The 17,926-nt window shown below is 47.4% G+C and overlaps 1 protein-coding gene across 1 annotated transcript in view; it reads left to right on the forward strand.

The window, feature by feature from the left end:
- The first annotated feature begins 2,992 nt into the window (after positions 1-2,992).
- Positions 2,993-17,926, forward strand: part of COLQ (collagen like tail subunit of asymmetric acetylcholinesterase) — a 61,463-nt gene continuing 46,529 nt past the window's right edge. The window contains exon 1 of the mRNA XM_066245496.1: positions 2,993-3,299. Within this exon, the coding sequence (XP_066101593.1) occupies positions 3,194-3,299 (106 nt within the window). The 5' untranslated portion in view covers positions 2,993-3,193. The remainder of the gene's footprint in view (positions 3,300-17,926) is intronic.

The raw sequence follows: 17,926 nt of genomic DNA on the forward strand, positions 1-17,926 counted from the left end.
AGAAAAAGGAACCCTCATACACTGTTGGTGGGAATGTAAAGTAGTACAACCATTATGGAGGAAAGTATGGTGGTTCCTCAAAAAACTGCAAATAGAACTACCTTATGACCCAGCAATCCCTCTACTGGGTATATACCCCAAAACCTCAGAATCATTGATACGTAAAGACACATGTAGCCCTATGTTCATTGCAGCACTGTTCACAGTGGCCAAGACATGGAAACAACCAAAAAGCCCTTCAATAGAAGACTGGATAAAGAAGATGTGGCACATATACACTATGGAATACTACTCAGCCATAAGAAATGATGACATCAGATCATTTACAGCAAAATGGTGGGATCTTGATAACATCATACGGAATGAAATAAGTAAATCAGAAAAAAACAAGAACTACATGATTCCATACATTGGTGGAATATAAAAACGAGACTAAGAGACATGGACAAGAGAGTGGTGGTTACCAGGGGTGGGGGGAGGGAGGACGCAGGAGGGAGGGAGGGAGAGAGTTAGGGGGAGGGGGAGGGGCACAGAGAAAACTAGACAGAGGGTGACGGAGGACAATCTGACTCTGGGTGAGGGGTATGCAACATAATTTAATGACAAGATAACCTAGACATGTTTTCTTTGAATATATGTACCCTGAAATATTAATGTCATCCCGTTAACATTAATAAAAATTTATTAAAAAAAATTAATCAAAATGAATGGACAACTCTGTGGATTATTATTTAATTATTTTAGTAATCTAAGACTCTCTGTAGCAGGCTTTATAAACTCATTTAAGGATGTAATATTTTTCATTTGAGGAATTTTTGTCTAGCCAAAGATCAAGTCAATGATGCTATTTCCCCAAATATAGATTTTTTTTTTTTACAGAGGCAGAGATAGACAGGGACAGACAGACAGGAACGGAGAAAGATGAGAAGCATCAATCATTAGTTTTTCATTGCGCGCTGCGACTTCTTACAATAGTTGTTCATTGATTGTTTTCTCATATGTGCCTTGACCGCAGGCCTTCAGCAGACTGAGTAACCCCTTGCTGGAGCCAGAAACTTTGGGTCCAAGCTGGTGAGCTTTTTGCTCAAACCAGATGGGCCCGTGCTCAAGCTGGCGACCTCGGGGTCTCGAACCTGGGTCCTTCCACATCCCAGTCCGATGCTCTATCCACTGCGCCACTGCCTGGTCAGGCCCAAATATAGATATTTTTAAAAATTAAATTTAATGAGGTAACATTGGTTAATAACATTATATAAATTTCAGCTGTACAATTCTATACTAGATCATCTGTATACATTACATTGTGGCTCACCACTCAAAGTCTAGTCTATAACTATGTGAGTTTGTTTTATTCATTTGTTGCCTTCTGTTTTATATCCAACATATGAGTGAAATCATATGGTTCTTGTCCTTTTCCATCTGGAGTATTTCATTTAACAGGTTACTCTCAGAATCCATCCATGTTATCACAAATAGCAGTATTTCATTCTTTTTTATAGCTGAGCAGAATTCTATTGTATATATGCACCACATCTTCTTTATCCAGTAATCCATTGAAGGACACTTAGGTTTTTCCATGTCTTGGGCACTGTGAATAATGTTGCAGTGAACGTATATCTCTACAAATAAATGCTGGGATTGCTAGGTCATATGGTAGTTCTATTCTTAATATTTTGAAGAAACACTCATACTATTTTCCATAATGGCTGTAATTCCCACCAGCCGTGTATGAGGGTTCCTTTTTCTCCAGATCATCTCCAATACTTATTTCTTGTCTTATTGGTAATAGCCATTCTAACAAGTGTGAGGTAGTATCTACTAGTGGCTTTCATTTGTATTTCTCTCATAGCTGGTGAAGTTGAGCATCTTTTTGTATATCTGTTGGCCATTTGTTTGTCTTCTCGAAAAAAGTATCTATTCAGCTCCTCTGCCCATTTCTAATTAGATTGTTTGTGGGGGTTTTTTGTTGTTGTTGTTGAGTTCTTTATATATTTTGGATATTAGGCCCTTATTGAGGTACCATTTGCAAATATCTTCTCCCAGTTGCTTGGTTGCCCTCCAAATATAATCATTCACTTTACAGCCCATTGACCCTTTTTATTTATTTATTTATTTATTTATTTATTTATTTATTTATTTATTTATGTATGTATGTATTTTTGTATTTTTCTGAAGCTGGAAACCAGGAGAGACAGTCAGACAGACTCCCGCATGCGCCCGACCAGGATCCACCCGGCACGCCCACCAGGGGGCGACGCTCTGCCCACCAGGGGGCGATGCTCTGCCCCTCCGGGGCGTCGCTCTGCCGCGACCAGAGCCACTCTAGCGCCTGGGGCAGAGGCCAAGGAGCCATCCCCAGCGCCCGGGGCCATCTTTCCTCCAATGGAGCCTTGGCTGCAGGAGGGGAAGAGAGAGACAGAGAGGAAGGAGAGGGGGAGGGGTGGAGAAGCAGATGGGTGCTTCTTCTGTGTGCCCTGGCCGGAAATCGAACCCGGGACCCCTTGCACACCAAGCTGACGCTCTACCACTGAGCCAACCGGCCAGGGCCACATTTATTTTGTTTTAATGCGATAAAGTTTGCAGCTTCTGGAGAGAGTAAACACTTTCCATGTTTTGGAAAATATAATACCTCCCCACCTCACCCCACTTTTTATTAGATGATTAAAGAAAAAAAAAATCCAAGGTCAGTTTTACATTTGTCACCCAGTGGGTAAAAACATCACAGACCGACAGCAGAACGGTTTGTGTCCACGGAGACTCAGCTTGAACCAGCAGGGTCAATTCTGCGATCCTGCAGGACACCACCATTCCGAGAGCTGGAGGCTGGTGGGTAATCAATGAGGACATCGATCTGCCCTTGAGGACTGCTTCTCGTGAGTGCTGAGACTCGGCTGCCTTTTCATCACCTCTTCAATAGCCTCTTACCTCAGTCTCCAAAAAAGAAAATTCTGACATCTTAATTTTAATGTGGGCATTTGATCCAGGGCTTGAGATAAATATAACCCTGAGTCGTACGGAGAAGGTTTAATGGGGAATGGTTGGCATTCTTTCTTGGTAAAGGCACAGGGCAGGGAGGGAGAGCGAGAGGCAAACAGCAGTGGGGAAGACAAAAGCAGAAGAGAAGAAGCGAGGCTTCGCGGCAGCCAGGAGGCAAGGCTGCTGAGAACGTGACCCTGTCCAGAGCCCAGCCAGCATGGTTGTTCTGAATCCAACGACTCTGGGAATTTATCTTCAGCTCTTCTTCCGCTTTGTCGTGTCCCAGCCTGCCTTCATCACCAGTGTCCTGCCCATTCCAGCAGGTAAAGGTTGAGCCCACCGTTCCTCTCTTCCGCCGGCTGGGGGCATGGGGAGGGAGGAGGCGTGTTTTGCAGCACGTTCTGATATTCTTCCCATTCTACTCCTGGGGGAGGGAGGCTGGAAGGGTGTCGACCACCCACCCCAGCGACTTTCTGTCACTTCAGCTAATCTTGGAAGCTCCTTCTGTCCTTGTTGCAAACAAGGCTGTCCCCCACCCACGGCACAAAGCCAGAGACCTTTTAAACATTGTTTGTGCCTTCCCCTACTTTTTCTCCCCATTTGCTGCGTGATTTCATTTTGCTTGGGACTTGTGGGGAGCTTAAAAGAGACGGAAAGAAGTGTAAGTGAGAGAGACAGTGAGTCCCAGGCGTTTCTATAAATACACCCCCGACCCGTTCTGAAGGGGACTCAACTCCAAGGGGAAGAACACACCCGTCCCAGCTCACAGTGTGTGCTGGTTGCCAGGACATCCCACTGAAGGGAGAGGGGGTCCCGGTGACTCTGGGAGGGGGGTGGAGGGGTGTTAGAAGCCCCCATGCAGCCTCCGGACTAGGCCTTTCCCTTCTCCAACCCTTCTGGTTTCCTGTTGTCTTTTCTCCCTGGGCGAGGCAGCTGGGAGAAGGGGACTTCCTGGGGAGAGCTGGGGGGGGGGGGGGGGACTCCAGAGTGACAGCCAGGCCGGGAGCTGGCTGTCTGCTAGGTGCAATGCTGGGAGACAAAGGCAAAAAGGCTTTCTCTGCCAGCCCGGGCCCTTGTTTTTGTTGCCCTTGTCCTGTCTGACCCAGAGCAGGGGAAGTATTGAGTTACCCGCATGGCCTATTTCCACCTTTCTGAGAAAACTCAGGTATTTTCAGAGGGCTGTAGGGAGGCACAGAGAACCCAGGCTCTGCTGCCTGTCCCCTCGCAGCCCCTGTCTGTTCACCTCAGTCACCCGCGGCTCTCCCTGGAAATGACGGTCAGTCCTGCGCTCCAACATGAATCTCATCAATAGTTTCACCGAAGCAGAAAATGTCCTCTTGCTGCCTCGGCTGGAAACGCAGGCCCTCGGAGAAGGCACAGAGCTAGAGCCCTGAAGTCAGTCCCCCACTCCTGTCCATTCATAAAAAGAGCTCACTAACACAATGTGCTGCCAATGTGTGTGGGCCCGAGGGAAGGACTCGGAGAAGGGCGTGGGATTAATTATAGAAGTGTGAGGAACTGAGGAGGTGGGTAGGGGATTTGTGAAGAAAAAAGGACCAGGGGTGGGGGTGGGGGTAGGGGGAAGGAAAAGTGGGTGTTTGTGCCACCACAGATGTGCCAACATGCTCCTCACAGTTTCTGGTTGCTAGCACCAAGCTTCTTCTGGAAGTGAGTGAGCCATTATTCCAATATTCAAGGGGGAAGCTTGATACTTAATTTGGTCTAAGTTGGTGGTTCTTCTTAACCTTGTTTGGGCCATAGATTCCTTTGAGAGTCTGCTGAAGGCTCAGGACTTAAGGAAACTCAGTCCTCTGGGTCTAGCCCTGCCTCTGGTGGGCTCTCTGATTTCTGGGAAGTAGTTGATGTTAAGTTGTAAGCACCCGTGGGCAGGGTCTGTGTCTGTCTTGTACGTTATCATCATTTCCTCAGGGTGAGAACAGTGCCTGGCACATAGTAAGTGCTCAATAAATATTTGGTGAATGAAAGAATAAAACTTTTCTTATCTGTAGATTGAGGTATGCCATCATTTTGTATCACTTAATTTTAGATAGTGCCAAAATGGCTCATGAGTTCTGAAAGCTACAGAGAAGAGAGCCTCATTTCCATGGAACTCCTTGTCCTAGAGGGATCCCCGGCACAGCTTAGACATCATTTAAGTGAGACATTGTACAGATCGTACCAGTCAGTAACACCAGGAAAAGGAAGCAACTCTAATGGTTCTGAGGAAAATACTTGAATGAAGGAACCACTTTCAGAGGTTATGGGTGGCGTTAAGAGAATCGACAGGGGATGTTGAGAAATCAGCAACCGTGGGAAGCTTTTACCATCCTTGTGCTTGAAAAGGCAAGAGGAGAAAATGGGGGCCTGGATTCCAGGAAGATTTGGGACCTTGGAGGAGGGGTCACTGAGCAGGAGTTCTGATCACGGAGGGACCACCCTAAGCTGGGAGAAAGGAGAGAAAAAATACCTGACCTCTCTTCCCTCCAGTCCAGTCATCTGTTGGTAGTGCCTCCCCCTGGCCGAAGCCAACCTGCAGCTTAGGTAGAGGAGCTCCTAAATGCAGTTGTGGGAGGTCAGCCTCTGGGTGCAGGGTGACAGGGGACAGGTGGGAACATCGACTAGCCAGCCCACACGTTTATAGGCACTTCCGCATGAATTGCTAGGTCCAGATCTTCCGGTTGGGAAGGTGGTTTTTAGACATCTGGTAAAACAATATGGCGGCACTAGGAAGAATCACTATGGTGACGGCTCAAAGGAGAAAAAAATACCTGCTTTCTCCTGGAGAATCAGTTGGCTTTGTCCCACCCTTCATTTAGTTGCAGGGCTTCCTGATCGCAGTTTAGAAATAAACTGATGCCTCGAAACAGCAACTATTCCTTGACCCAGGAGAACTTGAATTCTTTGAAAATATTATCCAACAATTTGATGTGAAGTATTCTGTATTCAGGCCTGTAGTTTTTTACTCTTCTGAAGAAGACAAGCCCCATGTACATAGAAACAGAGGCCACCAGGAAGATTTTTTTCATTTCACTCATCATCCTTTAGTGCCTCCTGTGTGCTGAGTACTGAAGGGGACATGGAGGCAAGTAGGAAGCCGCTTCTGTTCCGGGGGACACATGGTCATTGCTGTTGAAACACGGGCAGCTCAGACAGCGTGCACTAAATTCCCCAGAGAGGGGCTGTGCTGCAGGGAGAGCTCGTACAGGCATGTAGGCTGGCGCTTACCTTCACCCTCTCCAGGAAAGACTGTATTCCAACATGCCAGACCACCAGCTATCCGAATCAGAGGCTCCTTGCCTGGGAACCTGCACGGCTGGGTCCCAGAGGAGAGCTAGGAAGGGAGCAAAGGAAGCATCAGATGGGGCAAGATTGATGATAGAAATCTGTGGATTAAAGCACATGCATTTGATATGCTCAGGCCTTTACTCCAAGCCTATTAACTATGCTTTGGACACTATGCTAACAGGCTTTGATAGGTTTCTTGCAGGGTGGTGAATTCGCTGTAGCACATTAGGTTTTGGGAGCAAGGCTGCTGCTTAAGATATACACAATGACAACAACAACAACAACAAAGACAACTCATAAATTGGTTCAATTCCTGCTCAAGGCACACAGAAGAAGTGACCATCTGCTTCTCCACCCCTCTCCCTCTCCCTTCTTTCCCTCTCTCTCTCTCTCTCTCTCTCCCCCCCTCCACACACACTCCTGAAGCTATGGCTGGATTGATTGAAGCAAGTTAGGCCCGGATGCTGAGGGTGGCTCCATGGCCTCGCCTTAGGTGCTAGAATAGCTCGGTTGCTGAGCAATGGATCAGCGGCCCCAGATGGGCAGAGCATTGCCCGGGAAGGAGCTTGCCAAGTGAATCCTGGTCAAGACACATGAGGGAGTCTATCTCTCTGCCTCCCTGCCTCTCACTTAATCATAAAAAAATAAAAACAAAAGAAAGAAAGAATAGGAAAGAACCAAATAGGAATAGTTCAGAGATCAGAAAAAGAGTAGTAGGCTGACCAGGCAGTGGCACAGTGGATAGAGTGTTGGCCTGGGATGCAGAGGACCCAGGTTTGAAACCTGAGGTGTCCGGCTTGAGTGCAGGCTCATCCAGCTTGAGCGTGGGCTCACCAGCTTGAGAGTGGGGTCGCTGGCTTGAGCCCAAGGTTGCTGGCTTGAGTAAGGGGTCACTGGTTCATCTGGAGTCTCCTCCACTCCCCGGTCAAGGCATGTATGAGAAAGCAATCAATGAACAACTAGGGTGCCGTAACAAAGAATTTATGCTTCTCATCTCTCTCCTACCTGTCTGTCCCTATCTGTCTGTCTCTCTCTCTTTCTCTGTCTCTCTCTCCTCTCTCTGTCTCTCTCACAAAAAAAAAGAGTAATAGACTGAAATTATTTCTAGAGTCTCTGTTTTGTATGGAACCCCTGAGAGCATCATTAACTTAACAGCACATTTACTGGCTTTCACTATGAGCATCAATGACGCAGTGAAGATTGAATTGTTTTATTTATTTATTTACTTAATTGATTTTAGAGAGAGAAAAGGGGAAAGAGGGAGAGGCAGAAACATTGATCTGTTTGGCTGTATACCCTGACTGGGGAACACAATGGCAACCTTTGCATACCAGAATGGTATTCTAACCAGCCAAGCTATCTGATGAGGGCCTGTCCACTTTATTTTGCTTAAGAAGGCAGGTAAGTGTCAGATATATTTTAGAATAATTTCTATTGAACATGGCCCTAAAGTTTTAAATGTCAGGAACCCTAACTTTGGTATATTGTTTTAACCATTGCTGGGTAATGCACTACCCTCACACTCCGTGGCTTAAACAACAATTACTTATTATTGAAGTTCACAGATTTGTGGGCCAGCTAAGGGTCGGCTGATCTAGCTTGGGTTTGGCTGGCTCCAGCTGGGCGCACTGTGGGTCTGTGGATTGACTCAGCTCCAATAGCCATTCACAGAGGTGGCTCAGTAGTTGTACAATTTCTAGAATGCGGTGGCACAGACACAGGGACAATACTGTGTATGGACGAGCAGACCTCCCACATACTTTAATTTATGTAATTCTCACAGTACCCCTTGGATGGATGTGGCATCATCCTACTTTTCAGATGAAGAAATGGAGGTTCAGAGAGATTAAGTGACTTGCCCAAGATCACACAGCTAGTATGTGGGAAAGCTGGGTGCTAGAATTCTGCCCGCTGACTCTAAGTTCAGAGCTTTTACCAATGTAGACCAAAACTGCTTATGGCTATAGATAAATAATGATATTAGATGTTAAAGCCCTGTAGGCTACTCTTCTATCCTTTGAAAACTCAGTTCTAAATTATTATTTTTTTAAATTCTTCATTCTGCCTGACCAGGCAGTGACGCAGTGGATAAGCGCTTTGGCCTGGGATGCAGAGGACCCAGGTTTGAAACCCTTAAGTCGCTGGCTTAAATGTGGGCTCATCTGGCTTGAGCGCAGGCTCACCAGCTTGAGCGCAGGGTTGCTGGCTTGACTGTGGATCATAGACATGACTCCATGGTCACTGGCTTGAGCCCAAAGGTCACTGGCTTGAAGCCCAAGGTTGCTGGCTTGAGCAAGGGGTCACTGGCTCTGCTAGAGTCCCCCGGTCTAGGTACATACAAGATAACAATTGATGAACAACTAAGGTGCTGCAACAAAGAATTGATGCTTCTTATCTCTCTCTCTTCCTATCTATCTGTCTGTCTCTCTCAAAAAAAATTCTACATTCCTTCTTTTTATTTTTTTTCAATAACAATTGATATACAATATTATATTAGTTTCAGTTTTATAGCATAGTGATTAGACGAAGTGATCATCCTGATATGTGTAGTACCCATCTGACACCATACATAGTTATTACTAAAGTCTTTATCCTTTATTCCTTCCTACCGTCTCCTCTAGACATCAACACCCAAAGCTCTTAGCAAAAGAGCTAAAGGGTGCATGACTTGCCAGGATACAGGTGTACCTTTCCTTTGAAGGTATTTGTCTTTTAACAGGGGTTAAAGTTCTAAGCTAAAGTAAGTTCTAGTAAGATGAGCTTCAACAAGGGTGTTTTGGGGGATGGGGCCTTTCTGGAGGAGGGGAATACCACTTCACAGACATTCTCTTCAGGCCTTGTGAACCAGCCTGCCCTGTACCCATGCGGACACATGTGGCTTCCCTCTACCAATACAGGAGCTCTCAGGCAGGAACTCTCCAGATGAGGTTGAGTCAAGATCTCAGAGACAAAATGGTGAGAAGACCCAAATCCAGTTCTGTAGAGTGAGTCCTGCGGAAGAATGCGAATTCTGTTTGGGCGCTGGAATCTTCTCCAGGTGGCTGCTGAGATGTGATCCAGGCCAGAAATGTTGTGACCTATAGGACCTCCTGTCTGGCCCAGTGCTCTCTGACTGGAAGTCTGCCAGGCCCCCACTTGGGAACCAATCATTGTCTTGGCAGTAGATTATGGGCCATTTATTTATGTCTGATGCTGATCAGCTATTGTTTTAATGTTCCATAATGCACTCCTCAGCCATCTCCTCTGATTTCGCTGCCCGTATTCCCTCTAGATAATAAAATCAATGAGAGCTCTTAAATTAGAGGACTCTCCAGGGGTCCCCGCTTCCCCGCTTCTCCCCACCCCATGCCTCTGAATAAAGCAGTGGCCTCATCTCCAACCCAGATGTGAGGAGAGGTGGGCGTGAGAGGCGAGAGGCTTTCTCCTCAGCTCACCGGGCCGAGCCCCACGTTGGCATTCACCCACGCCAGCTGCGTCCCTCAGGTCCACAGCCACCGCCGCCACCGCCGCACAGAATGAAAAGGAAAAGGAAAAGAAAAAGGAAAAGAATGCCTCTCTGGCCTCAACGAGTCACCGAATCAGTTGGTGTCCCATCTTCTTAAAATGCAGTTCACTTCAGAAGTACTACTCCTATGACTCCTATCATTGGTACCAATGATCTCCAAACCTCTCGTTCTGCAAAGCCTTTCCACAGCTACCGTTGTGTTTGCTTTTCGCTGCAGGTCTTTTTGTGAGGGGCCTTGGGTTTGAATCCTGACTCTGTTGATTGTTGGCTATGTGATTGCGGGCAGGTCACATCTCAGTTGTGGTGAGCCCCAAATTCCTTACCTGTAAATGGCTTGTAATGGTCTCCATCTCACAGGATTGTTACGAGGACTTACTGATTCAACAACCACTTAAAAGTGGCAACTATAACCTGAAACAGGGATGCAGCAGAAGCCAGACAAAACTCTCTCCCCCACGTGGGGGTCCCGTCACACCCCGAGAACAACCTGTCAAGCTTGCCTGCTCGTCCCAAGAGCTGACGGAAGACCCTGCATCAGAGCTGAAGCTCACAGGCCGGCTGCCCAAGGACCGTATCCAAGCTTCATGTCCGGCTGTGTTCACCCTTCATGGTGTACTTAAAAAATAGAGAGAGAGAGAGAGAGAGAGAGAGAGATTTTAAAAATTTGCCGTAGTTGCTAACATTTAAGAATCAAGTGATTTAACATTTTTAAAAAATGTTAATTTTTTAATTTTATTTATTTATTTATTTTATTTATTTATTCATTTTAGAAAGGAGAGAGAGAGGGAGAGAAGAGAGAGACAGAGAGAGAGAAGGGGGAGGAGCAGGAAGCATCAACTCCCATATGTGCCTTGACCAGGCAAGCCCAGGGTTTTGAACCGGCGACCTCAGCATTTCCAGGTCGACGCTTTATCCACTGCACCACCACAGGTCAGGCAAAAATGTTAATTTTTTAAAAAGTATTTTTCTTGATGTCCTTAAAAACAAAACAAAACAAAAACCTCTTGAACAACCAGGAAGACCTGGCAGTCCTAACCCACATTTTGATATGGCAACAACTGTTTGGAATGGAGCAATTGGTGGTCACTCAGCTTTTGTTCCCAAGTCCCCACCACACCTTCCGGTCTACCTGCCTTCGTACATTCACCTGTCTAGCCACGTCTGGCTATGTGACTTTTTGACCTTGGGGGCAAGTAGCTCTGCCGGCTTGGATTCTGCCTGCTCCTTCTTTGCCAGCCTTGGGGCATTAGCAGACCCTGAGACAAGAATTTGGGTGCAAGTAGTTTATTTGGGAGGTGATCCCAGTATGGCAGTGGGAAAGCGAGACAGGAAAGGGAAGACAGTCAGTACCAGGGGAGCTCACGAGCGGATTCCTGGGGACCTACAGGAGACAGGGGACTGGGATATTTATCTACCAGCTCCGGGGGATGTGCTTGCCCGAAGCAGCTTCCATGGCTGGAGGAGCTCTGTGACGTGGCCTCAGGCACGTGTGGCCAGAGCTGGAAGCGCACAGGGCCTGAGGAATGCCGAGGGAGAGGGGCGGGCAGCCACAGCACCTGCCAGAGGCACTTACAGAGAGCAGCTGTGTGCTGCTGGCCCCAGCACAGCTGCCCGCCCCAGCCGCCCCCCTGGGCAGCGGCAGTTACAGCTCAGCACTCCCTGCTGGGATACAGGAGCTGGGGGCCAGTTGTTAGGGGAGTTCTCATTAACACTAATAAAGCTGCTTTGCATTGAACACTTTCTATTTGCTAGACTCTATCTGACTTCTAATCTTCACCATTTCACAAGCCATCGGTCCCCCCTCCCCACCCCATTTTACCAAAGAGGAAACTAACCTTCAGAAAGATGCAGTCACTTACCTGAGGTCACATCGTGCTAGAGCCAAAATTCCAAATTAGGGCTTTCTGATCCCTAAACCAGTGCAGAGGCAGGATAGCCTAGTGGTTAGGAGCAGGGCACCTGGTGCCACAGAGCCTGGATTCAAATCTTGTGTTTCCCTTAGCTTTGTGATGTTGAGTAGACAAATCATCCTCTCTGTGCCTCATTTTCCCCATCTATAAAATGGGCCTAAAAGTAGTATTTACCTCACAGATCACTTGTGAAGATTAAGTGGGCTAATTATGAATATAAAGTAATTTATTTATTTATCTTAGTGTTTTAACAGAATATAAAGTACTTTAAATAATGCCTGGCGTGTGAGGTATAGACCTTTTTGTCATTACTTCTAGAACCTTACAGTGCCTCTACACATGCCCAGAGATTCATGATTTCCCCTAAGATGCATTTGTGTCAAGAGGCAAACGTCCCAGGCCTGACCTGTAGTGGCGCAGTGGATAAAGCGTCAACCTGGAACGCTGAGATTGCTGGTTCAAAACTCTGCACTTGTCTAGTCAGGCACATATGAGAGTTGATGCTTCCTGCTCCTCCCCTCTCTTTCTCTCTCTCTCTCTTTCTCAGTCTCTCCCCTCTCTAAAATGAATAAATAAATTAAAAAAAAGTTCTACTTTAAAAAAAAAAGAGGTAGCCCTGGCCGGTTGGCTCAGCGGTAGAGCGTTGGCCTAGCGTGCGGAGGACCCGGGTTCGATTCCTGGCCAGGGCACACAGGAGAAGCGCCCATTTGCTTCTCCACCCCTCCGCCGCGCTTTCCTCTCTGTCTCTCTCTTCCCCTCCCGCAGCCAAGGCTCCATTGGAGCAAAGATGGCCCGGGCGCTGGGGATGGCTCTGTGGCCTCTACCTCAGGCGCTAGAGTGGCTCTGGTCGCAACATGGCGACGCCCAGGATGGGCAGAGCATCGCCCCCTGGTGGGCAGAGCATCGCCCCCTGGTGGGCGTGCCGGGTGGATCCCGGTCGGGCGCATGCGGGAGTCTGTCTGACTGTCTCTCCCCGTTTCCAGCTTCAGAAAAATGAAAAAAAAAAAAAAAAAAAAAAAAGAGGCAAACGTCCCAAATGCAACCTAAACAATAACTTTTGCTTAAACCATTCAGCCAGTTAAGGAAATCGAAGGGCTCAGCTTGCACCCGTTGCCCATTTGCGAGTCAGTCCCTAAAGTTGGGACACGTAGCCCAGAGAAGGAATCTCTTCTTGTGGTGGCCAGCTTTCCCAGATGGCTTTAAAAATACACCTGGCCCTGTTCCATCTCCCAGTCCTGGAGCACGCAGCTCCATTCAAGCTGGCACTTGTGTCTCCGTGGCGACCAACATAAGCACAAGCGTGGCTGCGTGTTGGGAGCTGGTGACAGCTGAAGGAGAGGCCTTTGGCTGCCGTGGGCTTTGGTGGGAAACTAGCTGGGGTCTGAAAAAGGAGAGGAAGGAAAAGAAAGAAGCGTGGATGAGAGTTGGACGGGCTCCGTCCCTCTCAGGCCTCCTACTCTTTTTCCTACTCCTCCTTCGGTGCCGCTCACTCGCTCTTCTCCGCATCTTCCTGAGAAGTCTGGAGAAAGTCCCAGGCAGCTGGTAGTTCTCTCCCGGGACACATGCTGCAGGAGGGAAACTCCGGGCTCTCAGACCCAGCATGGGGCTTCTGGGGGATCTAGGAGGGCAGGGGATGAGTGGACAATGGCTGTCCTACCTGTGGAGACCTATCTGCCCAACTGGAGCTTTCTTACTTTATTGCAACTTGGGGTGTGTTCAAGTGTTTGAACTTGTCCCCTATATGAGGGATCTGTGAGGTGGGTCATTATCATGGAGGTTTGAAACTGGGCTGCCCCTTTGCGCCCAAACAGAACTGGCTTAGCCTGAGATAATTCATACTGGGGTGGTGTGGGTGGAACGCAGAGCGCATTCTTAGCAGCTGTGGCTGATGCGATGCTGTGAGAACACTCCAGCCTCCAGAAGCCTCCTGGGCACAACCAGGAAGGGAACTCGCCCGCTATAAGGAAGTGACTTAGCGCCAACCAGGCAGCTCCCTGATCTTTTCAGCCATTGGCTATGAAGGACATGCTGTAACATCCTATAGGGTGAACCCATGTATATAAGCTAGCTTACTTCCTGAATAAAGTGGATCTGCGTCACTGAACCTGGTCCTCGGAGTCGGGTCTTTGTGTCTCCGTCATCCTCACCCCCGGCAGGACTTGTCCACAGGGTGGCCCTCAAAAGGCTTCTAAATTCTCTATAGTCATTAGGAGACCAAATTCTCCACCACTGAGTTAAATGCTCAGGACATAGGGGGGCTCCTCATAAGGACAACAGCATTTTTCCTTCTTGTCCATTTTTTTTTTTTTGAGAGCTTTGTTGGTCAAGGTCATGGTAGGGAAAGTGAATGGCGGAAAAGGCAAGTGTCCTCTGTGTCCAGGGAGCAGGAGGGCCCTGGGGGAACAGCGTGGGAGTGGGTGGCATGCTCCTTTACTCTCTGTGTCTGCCCGCAAAAAGAGAGGGATGGACGGCTGAGCTGGCTGTCCGGACAGTTTGGGCCATGGAAATGCTTTCTCCAAAAAGCTGAAGTAAATGGTTTCTCTTCTTTTTTATTTTTCTTTAATTATCCAAATCAACTGCCCCAGCCCACACTTTCTGTGTTGGGCAATCCTGAAAGTAAGAGTGTCCCTGCCTGACAGGCATGGACCTGGCCGCCATGGCGACTGCTGCTAAGATTTTCTTGTTCGGGTCCAGCTGGACGTGCTGTGGGGACAGAGTCAGTGGGTTTGACGATGTGCCTGTTTCCTGATGCTCTTTGAGAGGGATTGCAGCACAGAGCTTAAGGCACTGAGGTGAAATCTGGAAAACTTGGCCCTTTTCCGTGGACCTGCTGGGACCCACTAACTCCTGGGACACGTGTGTAGTGTGGGACGAGCCACTGCGCTTGGTGGGGCTCTGTTTCCTCATCTGTAAAAGGAAGGGATGAACCAGATTTCAAAGATCCTTTTAGCTGTAAACTCTCAGTCTTTGTGGCTAACAAAGTCAAATTTGCTTGCTAATTTCCACACTCGGCTCCTACCCAAAGAAGGGGCGTTGGCACGTGTATGTCTTCTGAGCACTGACACCTGAGTGCCCATGAGGTGCGGGTACCACGCGTGGGGTTCACATTCTGATAGCTCTGGACTTGCGTGACATCTTCATGATGCACTAGCTGAGTAGCTTGGCCCAGTGGCCTTGGTTTAATGTCTTAAAACCCAAGTTTCTACCTCTGTAGAATGGGGTGATAATACCGACCTCATTAGATGGCAGTGAGGGGTCAACAAGTTCATAGGTAGAGCTTTGCACTGCTCCTGGAGCAGAGGTGAGCTCTCAGGCACTGGTTGTAACATGATCACAAATGATGGTGAGAGTTTTGGAGTCCAGGACATTTGCTTCCTCTTGATATGCTTCACTTCTAATTTCACCTGCTCATGTTTGGAGAGAATAGTCCGTGGTGCTGAAGAGTCAGTGTCAGAATTCGGTCTCCATGGAAAGCCCAGGGCTGAGCAGGGGACACTGCAGGGAATGGGCTGTGGAATCGGCAGGTCTGGCTTCAGAAGCCCCGCTCCATAGGACCTTGAATGCCAGAGCCTCAGTTTCCCACACCCGGAAAGGGGGGATATAATAGAACAGGGGTCCCCAAACTACAGCCCGCGGGCCACATGCGGCCCCCTGAGGCCATTTATCCGGCCCCCGCGGCACTTCTGGAAGGGGCACCTCTTTCATTGGTGGTCAGTGAGAAGAGCATAGTTCCCATTGAAATATTGGTCACTTTGTTGATTTAAATTTACTTGTTCTTTATTTTAAATATTGTATTTGTTCTCGTTTTGTTTTTTTACTTTAAAATAAGATATGTGCAGTGTGCATAGGAATTTGTTCATAGTTTTTTTTATAGTCCGGCCCTCCAATGGTCTGAGAGACAGTGAACTGGCCCCCTGTGTAAAAAGTTTGGGGACCCCTGTAATAGAAGGTAATTAGAGGGGTTATTGTGAGGGTCAAAGGGGACAGCATCAGCGGGCCTAGTCCTGAGCTGGTAGAGTATGTACTCAGGAGTTGTTGTTTCTTGAGCAGTGACACTAGACTTTCATGGCCTGGAATGCTGGGTCTCACATCTGAGGATAATATCAGCTGAGTCCTCAGCAGAAAGGCCTGCTGATGTGCAAAGCCCACCCACAGGCCTCCTTCCCTGCAGTTGGGAGGGAGAAAGCTTCTCACTTCCCCAGACACAGGTGGGCTTACTAGGAAACCTCCCAGGCCACTACAGTCCTAAGAGTGTGCACCCTTTGGAAATTGTGTGATCCTGTGCAGAACCGAGCTGGTAAGACAAGCCACTTCCCATACCCAATTCATCCATGTCGGAGAATAAGGGCTCTCTGTCCACATAGAATCTGCCTTGTATAGAAATGACAGCTTCGTCCCCTTCAAAATAGAAAGTACATGCCAAGTCACCAAGCCTGACAGTGTGAGTCCTCCCAGGCAATCAGTGTAAGATTGTTAAATATGAAATTTTCAAGTGGAATAAAAAAATGGTGGCTGATTTGACAAATACACTCAATTTTCTGGCCATATACCCATCTATTGCCATTTTGCATTTTGCTCAATTTGTTTTTTCTAAATGAGGCAATAAAATCCATTTAATTGATTCAGGTACTCTCTTTTTCTTTTTTTAATTTTTTTTTTTTTTTTTTTTTGAGAGAGAGAGAGACAGGAAGGGAGATAGATGAGAAGCACCAACTCATAGTTGCGTCACTTGAATTGTTCACTGATGGCTTCTTATACGTGCTGTGACTAGGGGAGTTCAAGCTGAGCCAGTGACCCTTTGCTCAAGCCAGCGACCTTGGGCTCAAGCCAGCGACCTTGGGCTTTAAGTCAGCAACCTTTGGGCTCAAGCCAGCGACCATGGGTCATCTCTATGATCCCATGCTCAAGCTGGCGACCCCACGCTCAAGCTGGTGAGCCTGTGTGCAAGCCAGTGGCCTCAGGTTTTGGAACCCGGGTCCTCAGCATCCCAGACTGATGCTCTATCCATTGTGCCACTGCCTGGTCAGGCAAGAAAAAAATTAAAACATGACCAGAAACCTCATGGAAAAACGAAAAAAAGCACATGTGAAAATATCTTCAGCCTCATTCAGTATAAGAGAAATGCAAATTAAAACCTCACTGAAATACTATATTTTTCATCTATCCGATGGGCAGAATTCAAAAGGTCTGACATCTCATGTGCTGGTGAGGGTGTATGAAAACAGATATGCTCTTCCTCTGCCCTTGGGAGAGATATGGATTAATGGAGGCTTTGTGGAGAACAATTAACCAACATGTGTAAAAATTATAAATTTACACACCATTTAGCCCAGCAATTCTATTCTAGGGATTCATTCAATGAATACACTTACCAACATACACAAAGATACATACAGAAGGTTATTTTGTTGTACTGTTGTTTATATCAGCAAATTTTTCCAAATCACCTAAATGTACTTCGTCAGGGGGCAGGGTGAACAAATTATGGTTCTTCCAAGTGAAGGAATATTATGCAGTCATAGGAGGGAATATGGATGCAGTTTATGTAATTACACAGAATAATCTCTTATAAGTACTTTGGAGAAACAACGAGAGGACCATATGCATAGCATTATACTATAACCCTTTGAGTAAGAGGGGAAAATATTGTACCTACCTGTTTGTTTCTGTATGCATAAAATAATCATGGGCATATACACAGGAGACAAAACAACTGGTAATAAATAATTGGAATTGAGACAAGTGTGGAAGAGTTTTCACATATACCCATTTATCCTTTTTGAGGTTTATTTTTTTTGTATTTTTCTGAAGTTGGAAACGGGGAGGCAGTCAGACAGACTCTCTCATGCGCCCGACCGGGATCCACCCGGCATGCCCACTAGGGGGCGATGCTCTGCCCATCTGGGCCGTTGCTCTGTTGCAACCAGAGCCATTTTAGCACCTGAGGCAGAGGCCACAGAGCCACCCCTAGTGCCTGGGCCAACTTTGTTCCAATGGAGCCCTGGCTGCGGGAGGGGAAGAGAGAGACAGAGAGGAAGGAGAGGGGGAGGGGTGGAGAAGCAGATGGGCGCTTCTCCTGTGTGCCCTGGCCGGGAATCGAACCCGGGACTCCTGCACGCCAGGCCAATGCTCTACCACTGAGGCAACCAGCCAGGGCCTCCTTTTTGAGGTTTAAATCACATGAATGTATTGCCTATTCTAAACAATTGAACAAAATTCCATTTACACATGCAGAACAGAGCCTGAAATC

Source organism: Saccopteryx bilineata, chromosome 10 (genome assembly GCF_036850765.1).
Source record: "Saccopteryx bilineata isolate mSacBil1 chromosome 10, mSacBil1_pri_phased_curated, whole genome shotgun sequence".
Classification (NCBI taxonomy): Eukaryota; Metazoa; Chordata; class Mammalia; order Chiroptera; family Emballonuridae; genus Saccopteryx; species Saccopteryx bilineata.